This window comes from Trichosurus vulpecula, chromosome 7 (assembly GCF_011100635.1).
Source record: "Trichosurus vulpecula isolate mTriVul1 chromosome 7, mTriVul1.pri, whole genome shotgun sequence".
NCBI lineage: Eukaryota > Metazoa > Chordata > Mammalia > Diprotodontia > Phalangeridae > Trichosurus > Trichosurus vulpecula.
Genome location: NC_050579.1, coordinates 36019384 through 36035977, shown reverse-complemented (window position 1 = coordinate 36035977; position 16594 = coordinate 36019384). Strand labels below are relative to the sequence as shown.

Here is a 16594-nt window from a genome sequence, read left to right as displayed (position 1 = left end):
ACAAGTGACTATTTCTTCCCATCAAAGAGTCGTATGCTCACCTTCATATACTTGGCCTCATTTGCCCAGTTTGGCCAGGGAAGCAGATAAATGTATGACTACCGGACTCATCTCATCAACAATCATGGGGCAAGGCTGTAGCAATTCACTGACCATTGAGAGAAATGATTAAGTAACTAATTATTAATACCGGGAGATCTAGGATTTTTTCCTTTCATTTGGAGGTTAAGTCAAAGCTCAGTTCCCTGAAGGACAGAGTCCAATGATGAGATGAAATGTTGGAATTGCTGACCCACCCGACTAGAGAACCTTACAAAGAATCTAAAGTGAATTCTGGCCCGTATGGTTCTACTCAGGCTTGGGTGGGGGTAGATCCTTTGTCTAGATTGCCTGAGGCTGGGGGTGGGCTGGGAGCAAGAGTGATCAGTCAAGTTCCCCCAGCCCCTCATTAGAATGAGTCCACCTCTCATTATAATATTCATTTTTCTCATTAATTGTTAATCAATTAGAGTAGATTGCCACCCTCAAGGACACCCACTCTTCCAAGGGCATATAAGCACTGAGTGGGTTCCATCAGGGGTCTTTGGCATTCTAGAGCATCACTGACCCCTTTTATTAATTACTCAAAAATAATGATTAATTACCCAGAAAATATGTCTCTTGAATTTTTTATATGTCACACCATTAAGGCAAACCAATTAGAGGTTTTCATCCATAAAGATTTGGACCTCTAGCCAGAGGGCATGAATTTGAGGTTAAGGAAAGAGAAGACCTTACAAGGTCAAGAGCTGAGAGTCCCCAATAATTTCAGAAGGCCTACAACAGTAAGTAGCCCTACGTCGAGTGTGACTCCTAATTAAATGACCACTTAAAGACTGAGAATCAAATTCTTTTTATTACTCCTGAGAAAAAGCATATATTGGAGACTGCACTCCACCTATTAACAGATTATCATGACAAAGCACCCAAATGAGGGGAATCTCCCATCTCCAAGAGATGTTTCTTTATTATTTCTTCCACCTCCATTTCTTCTAAATGGATAAAAAGATCAGTCCCACCACTGGCAATAACTCCCACATTTAGGATAAGGATAGATGCATGTTGGCAGGGAGGGAGCTGCTGCTCTTAAGGAACCTTGGAAATTTCCCACGTTGGATCCTCACCTCAAAGATGATGAGGCTGCTGCTGCTCCAATGGTGAAAGCTGTGTAACTCAACACTGTGTGGTGAGGCAAAGTGAAAACGAGAGCTCAAGGACTCTCACAGCTCAGCATGATGGGCCTCAGTCCGAAGCAGCTCACTAGGCTTCATAAAGATGCCTTCCATGGCTCTCCAATAGTTGTTCTGACTCTGCTGGGCCATGCCATGCACCTCCCTCTGGCCACTGATGGGCCGGCCATACTGTTCTCCCGTGACGGACAGTAGCACATCAGTAGAAGCATGTTTGAACCGAACCTCATCATCCCTCACCCAGTGTGATCCGCTGCAAAGGACTGTCCAGTCATCCAGATAGTCCCCTTCACCCTCTTCCCCAAATGCACTCACTTCCTGGAAATGACAGAGAGTAGAATTAGCATAGACAGATTTGAGAAGTGGATAAGAGCGACAGGAAGAGAGATGAGGAGATGAAGTAGAAAATGGGGAGCACTTCCACAGGAGGAACTTAAAAGTTTGTGCTGAAAGAGGGGAAGCAATCATAAAACAAATCCCTTTCCCTGCCCCCCAAATACCAAAGAATGGCCCCCAAAATAATACAAACGAGTTAATACAAGTCAACAAACGTTTGCTTAGCACCTACTGTTTACAAGGAGGAGGAGATGAAAAAGCACTTCATCTTTGTTCTCAAAGAGTTTATAACAGTTGGGAAAGAGAAAGACAGCAACAGAAATAGTAAAATAGCTATAATACAATTTAGTGTGGGATTAAATATAAGAGAGGTCAAATGGAGAAGTGGGAAAGATTCATGGAAGAAGAGACCACTTCCTGTTTGTCAGTGGGGAAGAAGGTAGCAGTGGAGGGGGAGCTTGAAAGAAGAAAAGGATTTTAATACCTAGAAGTGGGGGCAGAGGGGGAATCTTATCAGGAACAGGTGACAGGTTGGGCAGATACAAGGAAAGGACAGGATGGGGGAAGGAAACAGTGAGTAGTATGTTTGGTTAGAGCATACACTGGGTAAGAGTGTACTGTGCAATAAGATCAGAATATTCGGGTCAAACCAAAATGTGAGGGCTTTGAAGACCAGATCCAAGAGTTTGTCTATGATTCAAGAAATGGTGGAGAGACAGTGAAGGTTTGGGTGAGTGAAATGATTGGGCTTACACATTAGGAGGACTACTTTGGCTTGTGAAGAATGGACAGGAGAAGGCAGACACTGGTGGTAAAACTAGTTAGGAACTATTTCTAAATACCTACCATCTGCCAGGAGGCACTGTATCCCACTGGGGATACAAAAAGAGGCAAAAGCCCCTGACCTCAAGCAGCTTACAATTGAATAGAGGAGACAACAGGCAAAGAACTATATATAAATAAGCCATCTATAGGATAAATGTAAATAATTAAGGGAGGGAAGGCACTAAAATTAAGTGGGGGTGGGAAAGGCTTCCTGTAGAAGGTGTAGTTTTAGTTGGGACTTGACAGATGCCTGGGAAGCCAGTAGCAGATGAAAAAGGAGAGCATTCCAGGCATGGAGAACAGTTAGAGAAAATACCTGGAGCCAAGAGATGGAAGGTCTTATTCCTGGGAACAGCCAGGAGGCCAGTGTCACTGTATGGAAGAGTCCATGTTGGGGGGTAAGTAGTAAAAAGACTGCAAAGGTTGGAGGGGGCTAGGTTAGGAAGGGCTTTGAACAGAGCATTCTGTATTTGATCCTGGAGGCAATAGGGAGCCCCTAGAGTTTATTGATTAGATTATCCAAGCTAATTTGACAGCTGTGGCAAGAAGTGACTAAAAGCTCCACTTGGATGGTGGCAGGTAAAACTCAAATAATTTGTTTGATAAACTGGTGATGACATCAACCCAACCAAATGAAGGTTCCAATCTGATCTCATTTGGTTGTCAATCATTTCAGCCCTTGTGACATGTCTTTTACTGCTCTATTACACTGTTACCTAATTCTTAGATTGTTTGATTTTTTTCCGTGTTTTTCTCTTGCTTCCCTCACTGACTGGTGAAGCTGTTAAGAGCTAGATCCCTTCTCTTACTTCCTTTCTTTAGTATTCACCAGGACTACAAAGCTCTGAATAGTCCACAGTGTTTCACTAGCAAGACACCTTGTTTTTCTAATTCATCGGATTAAGGCGAAGCCTCCCAATCCTTTTTTAACCCTTGTTTACTGAGATGACCTCTGGTTCTCACTCTCCTATTTACTCCATGATTTCAACTCCTTGGAGGGCCAAACAAGCCTCCCTCTTGTCCAGAACCGGTTTTCTTTCATATATGGATACATTTCTCCTAATGAGCAAAAAGGAGAGCAAATGCCCCTAATCAAACAGGTCTAACAACCCAGAAACCAAACAATTACACAGTATGAGGCTCCTCCAGCCCCATGCTCACCTGGTTTCCAGACAAGGGTGAAGAGAAGTGGTGACTGTGAAGATTGCGCCCAGTATTGACATGAGTCAGCCTGATGGCCTGGCCACATCTCACTGGGGTTCCTCTCTCACATACTGTAGAGGTTTTTCCTCGAATCCGCCAGTAACTGTTGCTGTCATCCACATCTGATACACCTGTAACTGACTGCTGCCCACTACCTGGAAAAAATGAAGATGTTCTAGACCCACTAATTGAGAGCTAGAAGGGAACCTGGTGATCAACTAGTCCAGAGGGTTCAAACTCTGAGGCAAATGTGTGGTCAGAACCATAGTGAAGTATAATTGGGAAATGTGAACAAAAACTACAAAAATACAATACTCCATACTACATTTGTAGTTTTCTAAGCCAATGTGCCCTCAGGGAAGGATCCATTTCTATTTAAACTCACTGATTTAGAGTAAACAGAAGTGATAAAAAAATAAAACTGGAAAGATGGGTGGGAGAGGGATTATGAAAGTTTTTAAAGGCCAGGCTGAGGTGTTTGCATTTCATCCTAGAGACAGTTGTGCTTGTCCTTCATTCTCGAAGAGGACCATGACATCAAGGAAATGATGACATGACTTGCAGTTGACTTTGACTTGAGTGAGGGAGGGCTGTGCAAGGTCACCAGCCTCACTTTCTCCTCCAGAGTCATTTGGGTCCAGTGGCTTTCTCACTTTGAATGAGGTAACACCCATTCAGTGAATAGGCCTCTTTAAGAAGTTAATCAAGGGATGGCCCCTTTAATGAAAACTCAACAACAACAAAAAATCAAATTGGAAGGGAAAGGCCCTCGGGTTCCTGGACAAAAGAGGAACAGTTACTATTTGGTATTTACATTCACTTGGTGCTAAAGTAAGAACCTGAAAAGACCTTAGCCTGAAAGGGCCAGGGTCTCTCAATGCAATCTGGGCCATCTCCAGTCACCCTGGTGAATATCACACCACTGGAAGGGAGAGGTGTAATATGAATTAAGTTGGGACTTTTTTTTTTTTTACTGTTTTAGAATGATAAATTAATTTAAGTGTCTTTGATTGAGCCTTACTAGGTGCAAAGCCCCAGGCCCAAACCCCTATCTACTAGGTGCTAAGTCTAAGTGGGCGTGAAGCCCTCAGGGTCCTAAGGGGAGTGGCTAAGACCAAAGCCAACAGTAGGAGCCTGAGTTCTGGTCTCTCAGATGAGGTTTGATGATGGCCAAAGAGTGTATAAAAAGAGAGAACAGGACTATTTGCTTGAGGCTCTCACTCCTGGAGGCCCGGGACAGCCACTCTGAGAGCCTCCTAGCTCACCCAGATGTTGATGGTTTCTTGGTAACTATGAATTGTATTTGGTCTGTTTGCAATTTGTTTGTATTTGCTCTGAAGTTCAGCGTACTGGCTTCTTCCCGTGAACTAAGTGAGTTTATACGTATATGTTGGATTAAAGTAAGATTGTTAATCCCTTAACATTACTTTCTTTAGTAAAGCAGATCAAAAGATCCTGTGCTGGCAGCATTCTTGTTGTTGGGCTTTCACCCCCACAGCAGCTGCTAGCCGAATTTTTGCAACAAGAGGATGGGGAGCCAGAAAGGAAGGAGACACAGGTGGGGAGGAGAGGAGCGAGGCCTAGTTCCAAGGCTCAAAGTGGAATGTTATGTACAAAGAACAGCAAGTAAGCTGGACTAGCTAAAAAGGGGGAAGGAGTAGGAGTCATCTGAAATGAGTCTGGAAAGATAGGCCGGAGCCAGATTGTAAATCAAGCAATAAACTATGTGCTAAGCATTTGCCATTTTCCTGGTACTGTCCTAAGTGCTGGGGACACAAAGAAAAGTAATGCTAAAACAAGGAATCCATAATTTTACCTTAAAGAAAATTTAGAATCCCTGAAATTTTTTGAGCTAGGGAGTATCGCAGTCATACCTATTCTTTAAGATTATTTTGATATGCATAATTTATATCAAATTGCTTGCCTTCTCAAGAAGAGAACAGGATTTGGGAACTCAATTTTTTTTAAAAGAACATAAAAACTGTAATTACATGTAATTGGAAAAAATAAAATATTAAAAAAGAAAAAGATTATTTTGATAGCAGTGTGTACTGAGGAAGAGCAGTTATAAGCTTACAGCAATAGTCACCTGAACAAAGGTGATGGCTGTGAGAGAAAAGACAAGACAGATACAAGAGAGATTGTGGGAGCAGAATCAACAGATTTGGAAAAAACTGGATGGCCAGAAAGAGCGTTTTCTGTTCTGTAAAATGAAAAGGCTGGACTGGGCGACCTCTAAAGTCCTTTCCTGGTCTGAATCTCTACTTCTTAAGATCTTCGGACTACACGAACCTCAACAGAGAGAGGGAGGTGTGGATTTGGAGATGGGAGGAAGGGATAAACTTAGTATGGAACAGGTTTGGCTTCACTTGGCCAAAGGCTTCCTCGAACCCTGATCAGCCAAAATCCTTCCTCCCCCACCAGCCTGGTAAGGCTGCCCACCATCTGTCTGGGACAACCGTTCAGTTATATTATTCAGAGCCGGGGCCTGGCTCCCCCTTCCCCTCTTAACCCCTCCTCCAGGCCGCGGTCTCCAGGAGTTTCCCCATTCCCTTCCTCCGCTTCCTGTCCACCCCAGCTGGGCCAGAGAACGGAAGCCTTCCAGCCCCCTCCTCCCTGCCACTCCTCCAGGCCCCGCCCCCACGTGCTTCTCCGTCCCTCCTTCCCGCCCCCTCAAGATTCCTCGAAGCTCTGGGCTCCTCCTCCCGGTCCGCAGCTGCTCCGGGCCCCGCCTCCCGTCGGTTCCTCTCTCCCCCTTCCTCTTTGAGCTCTCCCAGGCCCCGCCTCTGGGGTTCCCCCACGGCAAGCCCCGCCCCCCCGGGAGGGGGCTTTTTCTGTTTTTTTCTCTTCCCGGCCCCGCCCCGTGGGCTCACCGGACCCGTAGTGTACGTCATGCGAATGCAACCGGACGTTGTGACGCGTGTTGAGGAGCTTCACGACAGAGCCGCAGGTGACGAGGGCCAGATCGGAAGCCCCAGCCAGGCCCAGCAACCCCGCAAACAGCAGCAGCGGCCACACCGCGGTCCCCGCCGGGCCCCGCCACCCCATTGCCCTGACGGAAACACGGCCCCTCCCCGGAACCGGAAGCGGTGGGCGGAGCCAGGCCCAGGCGGAAGAGGCTTCCTCAGTCTTCCGCTCTCTATGCTCTCTTTCGCTAGAGCGCCCGGAGGAAACGGCCGGACTCGCCAGCCCCCTGCTCACGCCCCCACGCGGAGGCCGCCGGAGGCCGCCTTCCTGCCGCGGTCCTAGTTGCTCCTTTGCGGCTCCAGCCCCCGAGAACGCCTCGCCCCTCAGGGTGGTGGGAGAGAGGGCCGCCTCCTCTCACTGACAGCGCGCCGGAAGTGACCTCAGACGCCGTGGCGGCTGCGGGCGTAGGGGAGGGGGCACGTCGGTGTGGGGGGGCCCCGGGACTCGCCTTCGGTGGCGCTGCCAAGCGGCGACTCCATTTTCCTTGGAGGCTCCGCGCTACGGCGGGCTCGGTAAGGCCGAGGCTGGGGCTCGGGGGCGGGTTGCGTGGGTGGCCTGGAGTACGGTGGGACAGCGGGGCGGGGTGGGGGTCCTGAGGGGCGCGGGGCTCCCAGCTGCGGCGCCTCCTGCCCCGCAACACGCCTTCTCAGCTGGGCGGGCCCCCGCACTCCACTTGTTGAATCCTTGGGGTCTCCCCTCCCCCCGAAGCTGGAGAGGCGCCTCCCGGGGGCGGCGGGCGGCGCCCGGGCCTGGTTCCTCCTGTGAGGAGGGGGCAGCTTCCTCCTCGTGGGGGAGAGGGAGAGCGGCTGCCCCCCCCCCCACCGTGCTCGCCTTCCGAGGGGCTCGGGGGTATCGGCTCGCCTTGGTGGGGGGGGGGCCTCCCCAGCCCCGTGTTCTCGAGCTTCCCTCCGCAGTGTCTGTGCCGGGCGTCTCAGCCCCTGGCCTGGCCAAAGTTACAGCGCCGGGCGGGGGGCCGGGGCAGGGGTGGGACCTTTAAATGGCACCGGAGGCCGGGCTCAGATCTCTCTGGCCTCGTTTGTGCGTGACTGTCAGCATCCCCAGCACGCAGCACAGTTGAGCGCCTACTGTGTGCCAGGCTGTGCCCAGTGAGGGGGTTACAAAGAAAGGCCAAAAAACCCACTCCAAACACCTAGTCCCTGCCCTCAAGGAACTCCCAGTCTAAGAGGGAGATACGTGCAAGAAACTACAACCAGATGTTGGTTTGACTTGTCTAGTTAGGAAATATGCCCAAAGAGATCAGTCAGTTGGTTAGCATTTATTAAGCGCTTACTGTGTGCTAGGTGTTGTGCTAAGTGGTGGGGATGCAAAGAAAAGAATAAACTGCCATCGAGGAGTGTGCATTCTATTTGGGGAAGCAACATGTTAATAGGTATGCACAAGACACTACAGGTAGAGGTAGTCAGAAATCGGAAGGTTCTAGCAGCTGCGGCAACCGGGAAAGGCCTCCTTTGTAAGGTGTGATTTGAGCTGTGTCTTGAAGGAAGTCAGAAAACTGGGAGGAAAAGGTGAGGCCACTGAGATTTCAGGCCTGGGGGGACAGCTATTACAAAGGCTGCCCCCCACCCGTGGAAATGGAAAATTGAGTGATTTGTTTGAGGAACTACAACTAGGTCAGTGTAGCTGGCTAGATTATAGAATCCTTGGAGGAACAGGCTGGAAAGGTAGGAAGGAGCCAGGTTGTGAAGAGCTTTAAATATCAGGTTTTATTTTTATTCTTCAAGATAATAAGGAGTTAGTTACTGGAGCTCATTGACCAGATTTTCCTGTCTGCGATGTAAGAAAATCAGCTTGGTGGCTTAGGATGCATCGGAATAGGAAAAGATTTGAGGCAGAGAGACCAGTTAGAAAGTTATTGCTTTAGTGCAGAGGAGAGATAGTAAGGTCCCAATTTGGGGTTGTGGCTTTGTCAGTGAAGAGGAGGAGATGTATTTGAGAAATGTGTTACATGTAAAAGGAGAAACAGTAAGATCAGGCAGTGGATTACATAGGTGGGATGAGTGAGAGGGAGGACCTGGGTAACTGGGGTGTTGTTGGTAGCCTCAGCAGTAATAGGGAAATTTAAAAGGTGGGGAGGGCAGCAATAGAATGGATTGTGTTTTGGGTTTGTTGTGTTTGAGATACCTGTGGAACAGCCCAAGATATCCAAGATCCAGTTGGAGACAGATGATTAGCTCAGCAGAGAAACCGGGGTTGAATATATAGAGCCAAGAATCATCTGTATAGAGGTTATAATTGAACTCCTGGGAGCTAATGAAATCACCAAGTGAGGTGAGATAGTGGGAGAAAAGAAGGGGACTCAGGACAGGCTGTTGTGGGATTCTCACAGTGGGCATGACCTGAATGAAGATCTAGCAAAGACAAGAAGCAGTTGTTGGATAGAGAAGGGGAGAACCAAGACGGAGCTCATTCACAAAAACCTTTAGAGAAAAGTAGTGTCAAATGCTGCTTGGAGGTTAAGAAGGAGAAGATGCCCTTGAAGTTGGCATTTAAAACTCATTGGCCTATGGTGGTGTCTGGCCATGTCTGTAATCCTAGCTACTGGGGAGGCTGGATTTCTTGAGCTTGGGAGTTCTGAGCTGCATTGGGCTGTGCAGCACTAAATTTGGCCTTGATAGGGGAACAGGGGGCCACTAGGTTGCCTAAAGAAGGGTGAACTGTCCCAAGTCAGAAAAGGAGCAGGTTAAGCTCCCATGGTGATCAGTGGGATCTGGCCCTAAGTGGCCAATGCATTTCTAGGCCTGGGCAAGATGGGGAAAGCACAGTCTTTTGAGAGAAAGGGGATGGGGGAGCATCTGCCAAGGTTCCATGGTTCCTCCAAATAACAAATGACAGCAAGGCTTGGACCCCCATACCTCTAAGTGTATATACAATGCTTTTCCTATTATATACCATCCCTGCCCTTCCTACCTCTCCTTAACTCTGTCTGCTGCCCCAGACATCCTGAGGCACCACCTTGGGAGTTTGTCATTATTTCTGTGAGAGTTAGTAGCTGTAGAGGTACTAAAAGCCCTGGAGGAAGAATATACAGCTTAACTGACTCTTGTGGGAAAACATTGTTCCCATACTTCTCTGAAACAGTTATTATATTATTAATGAGTCCTCATCTCAGTTCTTTGGGCTATCTTGATTCTAGATGGAACACATATTTGATCTGATGGACACATCCAGCCAAAATGACTGTAATGGAAATAATTAATGACCATTGGTTTAAGTAGTCTGAATGCAAAGAGTCAGATTAACTCTAGTATGGTTCCCTTTTGGAATCTGTGTGTATGAGGTCTAACTAGACAGGACAGGTTCCTGTTTGAGGGAGAGCCTTCTACTTGTCCCAGGCTTCAGTCAGTTAGTCTAAGTTCTCTACCCTGGCAGAGTCGACCAGTTTTGGAGTCTGGTGAAATGTGCAGAGTGTGTCTGAGTCTGCATGCCATATCAAATAAGGAAGAGATTCCAATCTTTAAGACTTATCTTGGAAAAGGAAATGGCTATTTAGCTTATTATTGGTAATAGTAATCAGATTTTTATGGTAAGAACTTTGATCTAAACTTAGATTAGATAAAGCATTTATTAAGGTCTTTGTGCTAGGCACTGGGCTAAATTGGTCATTTTCCTGGTGCTTATTAATTGGTGTTGTTTAGATAAATCTTCTAGGGATGTGGCAGCTAGAAAGTCCAGTTGGAGTTTTATTAACCTTTGGGGGGTTTAGTACCTTGGTCTTGGAGACTGAAGACTGGTCTCAGTGATCTCAGGAAAGTTGGTAACCTTTCTTAACTTTAGTTTCCTTCTGTGTAAAGTCAGGAAAACTAGTCCTTGCATTACCTAACTTGAAAGGTGGTTATTATAGAGTAAATGAGAAGCTTAAATTCTTTCTAGAGGTGAGTTATTCAGCCCAATTACTGGGACTCGAGTATTCTTTCAAAATCTATTAAGCTTCTACTGTTTGCAATTCATGCATTTTGCTATGCAATTTGCATTGGGGGGGTGGGGAGGGGGCTGTGGCGATAAAAGACAAAAGCAGTTCTTCCCTCAGGAGTTTCTGTTCTGCCAATAACAAGATCCCAAAATTTAAAGTAATTACCTCAGTGGACTATGAGTACGGGCCTAGTATGTGCTGACCCACCTCAGTGCATGCAGAGTGATACACTGTCTCCCCTGACTTCCTGTCAATAAACATTTAGTCAATGTCTACTTTTCAGAAAATATTCAATAGAGGGCAGAGTATTGTGGTAGGCCCTGGGAGAAATAGAGAAATGAATGGTCCCTGCCTTCATATGTCACTGTCTAGTAGAGGGATGGGTGCCTCACACTCTGTACCTGGCACATAGTATGTGCATAAGAAATACCTGCTGATTGATGTACATACCAAATGGTTTCTGGATGGGAGGTACAGAAATGCATAAAGAAGCCATGCCACCTTTGTACTGAGGGAGAAGGGAAGAATCATCACTTCCTGGGAAAATCAAGGAAACTCTTGTGATGGGGCTGGCTTTTGAGCTGGGCTTAAAGAATGAGAATTTTAAAAGGTAGAAATAGAGGAGTTATTCCAGATAAAGGAAATAAAATGAGTGAAGGTATGAAGGCAGAACAGCATGGAAAGTCTATCTTAGATGGTGACTGGTCCAGTTTGATTAGAGCATTGAAGATGGATAGGTAAGAGGATAATGTGGTGCTAGGACTCCGGGCTAGGGGGATTGCAATTTGTTTGGTAGGCCACAGGAAACCATTGAAAGGTGCTCACATCTTTTCGTAAGGAAGTGATTCTGCTGGCAGCATTGTGATGGGTAGATTAGGGATGGGGGCGAAGACCTGTTGGAAGGCTGGCGTCCAGCCCAATGGCTGTGAGAGCCTCTATTAGGATGATGTCAGTAGAAACAGACATGGATGAGAGTTTAGAAATGCCAGAACTTGGCCACTGATTGGATGTGTGTGAGTGTGGGGGTGACAGAGAGGGAGAAAAACAAGTAACACTAAAATTATTGAACATAGAAGAAAAAAAGTGAATTAGATAGTCCCACTGGCAGAAACAGGGGAGAGGTTTTGGACAAAAGGGAATGATTTCCCTCAATTAGATAAGAATTTTTGCCTAATACAGGCTCCACCCCTGGTAATATGTGCCACATGGTATGCTACCAACACCGAGACAGTCTTGGCCCTCAGGGAGCTTACATTCTACTAGAAGAATACAACATGCACACATAAGTAAATATAGTTTAGTTGTGATTTGAGAAGATAGCACAAACCACTGGGGAAATCAGGAAAAGCTTCCCGTGGGAAGTGGCTCCTGAGGTGAACCTTACAAGAGGCTGAGGATTCTCAGGCAGAAATAAGGAAAGAGTGTGGCACAGGTACAGAGGGCATTCTGCAGAGGGTATGGAGGCAGGAGATGGAATTCAGAAGAATAGCTAGTGTGCCAGCGTGGTCACGGGGTGCCATGAAATAAGACTGGAAAGATGGGTTGGAACCAGACAACAAACTTTGACTTGGAGGTGTTGAATTTGGTTGTTAGTGCAAAGCACAGTGCGAGGTGCTGGGGGGACAAATAGGAGAAGTAGCTTGTCCTTTCACAGGGGAATAGAGATATATTACAGATAACTTCAGATGTGAGCCTGAAGCCTACGTTTGGAAAAGAGGCAGAACTTTGGTTTGATGAGTAAAAGGATTAGGGGAGGATTTTTAGGACTGGAGAAACTTGAGTTTCTCCAAAGCTGAGTGTAGATAAATAGAGAAGGGAGCAAGGAAAGATGGAAGAGGTATGAAACAAGAGGGATTCAGCAAAGTCCTAAAGGAGAGGAGAGGGATAGAAAGAGTGGTGTGGGTAGGGGACAAATAGTGTTTATCCTTGGCAGGGAGGGGGGTAAGCACACAGTTATACGAGTTTAGAGGTGTGAAGGAGCAGGCTTAAAGGGGCGTAGCTTGAAGCCATCTGTTGGGAGCGTCTAGGACACGGCTAGGCCCTTGGGAGAGTAAATCAGAAGGCCAGATATGAGTAACTGTGACGGTCCAGCTATTGTTACCTAACAACACATAGTAGGTAAAATCAGCACCACCTTGCGATGGTAGGTTTACCTAGGATTGAGAGAACATCAGACTAGCAGCTTGAGGGATTCTAGGGTGGGAACTAGCCAATGTCTAGTGTGATGGAGATTGAGTTTGGAGGGAGATAAATGAGAAGAGAGAGGGTTATGGAGGGAGAAGTGAAGGGATACAAGATTGCCTGGTAAGCTTGCTTTTGCTGGGTGGAGAGAACCCTTGCTACTTAGTCTTTGCAAATGATTTGTATGTACATTTGTTTTAGGAACATCTAACTTCATCTGTGTGTCCTTTATCTCTTTCACTGCTTGGTAATAGATCCCAATTAGGAAATGGTGTTTCTCAGCCTGTAGTATTACTTTAATGACTACTAACCAGGGGAAGATGTGTCTGGGCAACGAGATTGAAGCTGGTTTTGCAAATAAAATTTGGGGTCTGGAGTCTCCCACCCCGACCCAGTTAGTTTGAATTATAAAGAGTTGTTGCTATTACACAGCCCCCACCAGGTGTACTGTTCCCTTGCCAGTGTTTTCCAACAGGACTTTGACCTGCTCCGGCAGGTCCTAGTTTTTGAGACAGAGAACATGGAGGTCCTCTGGTGGCGTAGGTGGCGGATTTGGGGCGGGGGGGGGAAGCAGGGACAATGGAAAGCAGACAGATGGGTCTGAATTGACCTCTTCCACTTGTTTCACCTTCGGACTCTTCCTCCCTCCTTCCCTTTAGTTGCCTTCTCAGCTCCTCAGGTTGGGGGAAGAAGCAGCTGGGAGCCTCCCCTGTGGCGCCCTGATCTGAGCTCCCTTCCCAGGGATGCCATGGTAACCACCATCAGGTCCTTTTCAGCAGCAGCCTCTTGTTCAGCTGCTGCCTCCCAGACACCCTCTGACTGTCTCTGTTGCACATTTCACTCACATACCCTGACCAAGAGGAAAATTCCACCAGCACAGGAGCTCTGTGTAATACCCCTTCATCCGCTAGGCTCCATTTGAGGAAGAATGGTGTTTGGACAAAAGCCCCACATTGGAACCTTCCTCCAGTCCCTCCTGTGGGGCTGCGGACATCACTGTTGTTCCTGGTGGGGGATGGCCTTGGCTAGTACAAAACTGGGAGTCTCCTCCCTCCTTCCCTCCCTCCCCTTGGCAGGGCAGCTGAGATTCAGGAAGATGGACTTCATTGCTCATCTGGAGAAGAACAAGGGCTAATAGCTCTTTACACATTAATATAAGGTCTCATTTGATCCTCATCACAGAGTTTGATGGAAGTGCAGGAGGAGTTTTTTTCTGCCTATTTTACTGAAGAGAAAATTATAGTTAAAGGAAGTAGTGACTTATCCAGGATAACATGGCTAGTAAGTTTTGAAAGCTGGATTCAAACCCAAGTCTTCCTGACTCCCGTGCATCATTCTCTCTACTCTGCCATGCTACCTCTGGGCAGAGTATATACTTGCTTGGGAAGGTCGTTGTGTACCAGACTACAACCACCACGTGTCCATATCTGGTCTGCCGGTGACTGAAAACTGTGAAATACTGAGTGTTCAGAGTTAGGCTCTGTGGGATTGATGGGCCCAGGGGGAGCAGGCTGTGTGTGGGGGCTGTCATATCCAAAACTATTTTTAATGGTGCGATTCTGTGCTGAGGGGGAGCAGGGAGGAAGTTATAATTAGGAACCCCAAATGTGGTTGGAAGAAGTTGCCCAGCACCCAGTGTTGGCAACACCACAGCCAGGTGACCTGGGCTTTAGGAGCAGTGGAAAACAGGTGCTTCAGTTAGACAGAAATGACATGGGAGGCCCCGGAGCAAGTCCTATCAAGAAAAAAAAACCAGCTTGCCGGCAGCCTTTGAGCTCTGGCTAAAAGAGTCACTAGGTATTGGGCTGAGTCTTTTCCTCTTTACTCCGTCCCACTAAATGTGCATACTTTCTTTATATGGATTTTTCCTACTTAGCCCTTCAGGACTCAGTTGGGGTACTGTGCCAGTCTGAACTTCCCCCCAGGCTCTCTGAAACTTCCAGATTTTTGGTGGATCCCTGATCTAGTCAGTTTGCCTGCTCCCTCCAACAGGGTTTAGTGCAGGCCATTCCTGAGCCTCCACAGAAGAGTTACTCGGTATGCTGGAATTGTTCAGTCATGTGCGACCTTTTGTGATCCCAATTGGAGTTTTCTTGGCAGAGATGGGGAGTGGTTTGCCATTTCCTTCTCCAGCTTCTTTTAGATGAAGAAACTGAGGCAGACAGGGTTAAATGACTTGCCCAGAGTCACACAGCTACTAAGAGTCTGAGGCTACATGTGAACTCGGGAAGAGGAGTCTTCCTGACTCCAGGCCCAGCACTCTGTGTACTGCCCACTAGTGTGCTGGAGGCCACTGTCAAAATCTTTCCAGTCTCCTTGGGTCGCAGTGTAGTATTTGACCTGTCTGTTAACCCTTGCTCTTATCTTGGGATTAGGCTACTTCCTTTTCTGAACATATGTTACATTGATGATAACTCTTTTTTTTTTTTGGCCATTTTTGTGTGTGTATGTGTGCAACTCATTATTGGTAGTATGCTGCACACAGCCAAGCTGCCATCTTCTGTGTGTTTCCATCAGCTGCAATTTTGATTCTTTGAAGTTGTAGTGTTACATGATGATATCACATAATGATATCAAAAATATAGATTTTTTTACATGTAATCAGTCTTGCAGATGAGGAGCTAAGATTTCTAATGTTTATGTTGGTTAGAAAGCACATAACAGTCTTAGAATGGTTCTTCTCTGTAGGTTGACAGTTGTTAGCACTTCAGACATTAACTCTGAGATTGAGACTGACATTGAACTTGAGTTTGAGGGCTCCCTCCACAAGAAACTAGGTCCACAGGGCCAGGCTTTGGTGTGCGTGTGTGTCTGTCTGTGTTAAGCCCCCTACCTTCACCACCTGGTATGGGTACAGATCAAAGTTGACTAGTTGGTTAACTAGTGGATATTACTTTGGTGCCCCAGAATTTCTTGATGATGATAAAATAAAACTGGATTTGTTTGTTTATAATGAAAGAATTTGTTGAGCACCTACTATGTCAATAGCCCTGTACGATTGCTGAGGAATACAAAGGAGTATCAGAAGCTGTCCCCACTGTGCTTGGTCTGGTTGGGGAGACAAGACAGCCATGAGTTAGGCTAGGCAGTAATAGAGGAGATGAGTCCGCCTCCCTCCCAAACCCCCACCCCCTTTGAATCCCTCCAACTACTGCCTGATTAATTGTCCTTGTGCCCAATTTGTCTGCAGTTCTGATGCTTCAGAATCTTCTACAGCTCCCCATTCCCTGCCAAATAAAGCCCAGAATCCTAGCTTGGCATTCAGAAACCTTCCTCTAACTGCAACCAAGTAGGACTTCCCGTTTGTCCTTGACACTAGCTACAGCGAACACTTCCTGTACCTTCCTCCCTCTCGCCTTCACATATTCACATACTGCCCTGTGCTTAGAATGGCCTCCCATCCTTGCCTGTTAAAATCCTACTTGTAAGAAAACCTTGTCTGTCCTTTTAAGTCCAGTTCATACACATCCTTTTCTATGCATTCTGCCCCAACTTGCCTGATAGTTTCACCCCCATGATCTCATCTGTCCTCTCAGATGTACAGTAATCTTTCCTGTATCTGAACTCTCAATACTTTATGCCTGTTTTACGCGCTTAGCATATTTTAGTTGTTACTGCTTCTGTGTTAGTGTCTTATCTCCTCTGTAACATTTCAGCTTCTGAGGAGCACGAGCTATATGATGTTTCTCTGTACCTCCTCTAGTGGCCTAGTATAGGAAACACACCATGGATAGGAGGCCTTGGAGCACTGTTTCTGCAGAAGTGAAAGAGGCAGCGAGTGTTTCAGGGCTTCAGAAGAGAGATCATTGTGGTGTATGGTGGTAAGGGGAGACTTCAGTGGAAGGTAGGCCTTGGATAGGTCAGAAGGTATTTGGGGAACACGTGCATGAAATGCTCAGGGGACACTAACACAACTTGTTCT

At 46.8% G+C, this 16594-nt stretch overlaps 2 protein-coding genes across 3 annotated transcripts in view; one reads left to right on the top strand and one right to left on the bottom strand.

Annotated features, from left to right (window-relative positions):
* Positions 1–873: 873 nt before the first annotated feature.
* Positions 874–6729, bottom strand: SDF2 (stromal cell derived factor 2). The gene is made up of 3 exons (XM_036766299.1): positions 6467–6729; positions 3552–3748; positions 874–1547 (listed from the first exon to the last, which is right to left on the bottom strand). The coding sequence occupies exons 1-3, from the start codon at positions 6639–6641 to the stop codon at positions 1260–1262; spliced, it is 660 nt and encodes a 219-aa protein (XP_036622194.1). The 5' UTR covers positions 6642–6729; the 3' UTR covers positions 874–1259.
* Positions 6730–6752: 23 nt separating this feature from the next.
* The window catches only part of SUPT6H (SPT6 homolog, histone chaperone and transcription elongation factor), a 32768-nt gene continuing 22926 nt past the window's right edge, over positions 6753–16594 (top strand). The window contains exon 1 of one of the 2 annotated variants that reach the window (XM_036766297.1): positions 6753–7072. The gene's annotated coding sequence lies outside the window, so the exon portion shown is untranslated. The remainder of the gene's footprint in view (positions 7073–16594) is intronic. The other variant, XM_036766298.1, reaches the window with a different exon arrangement.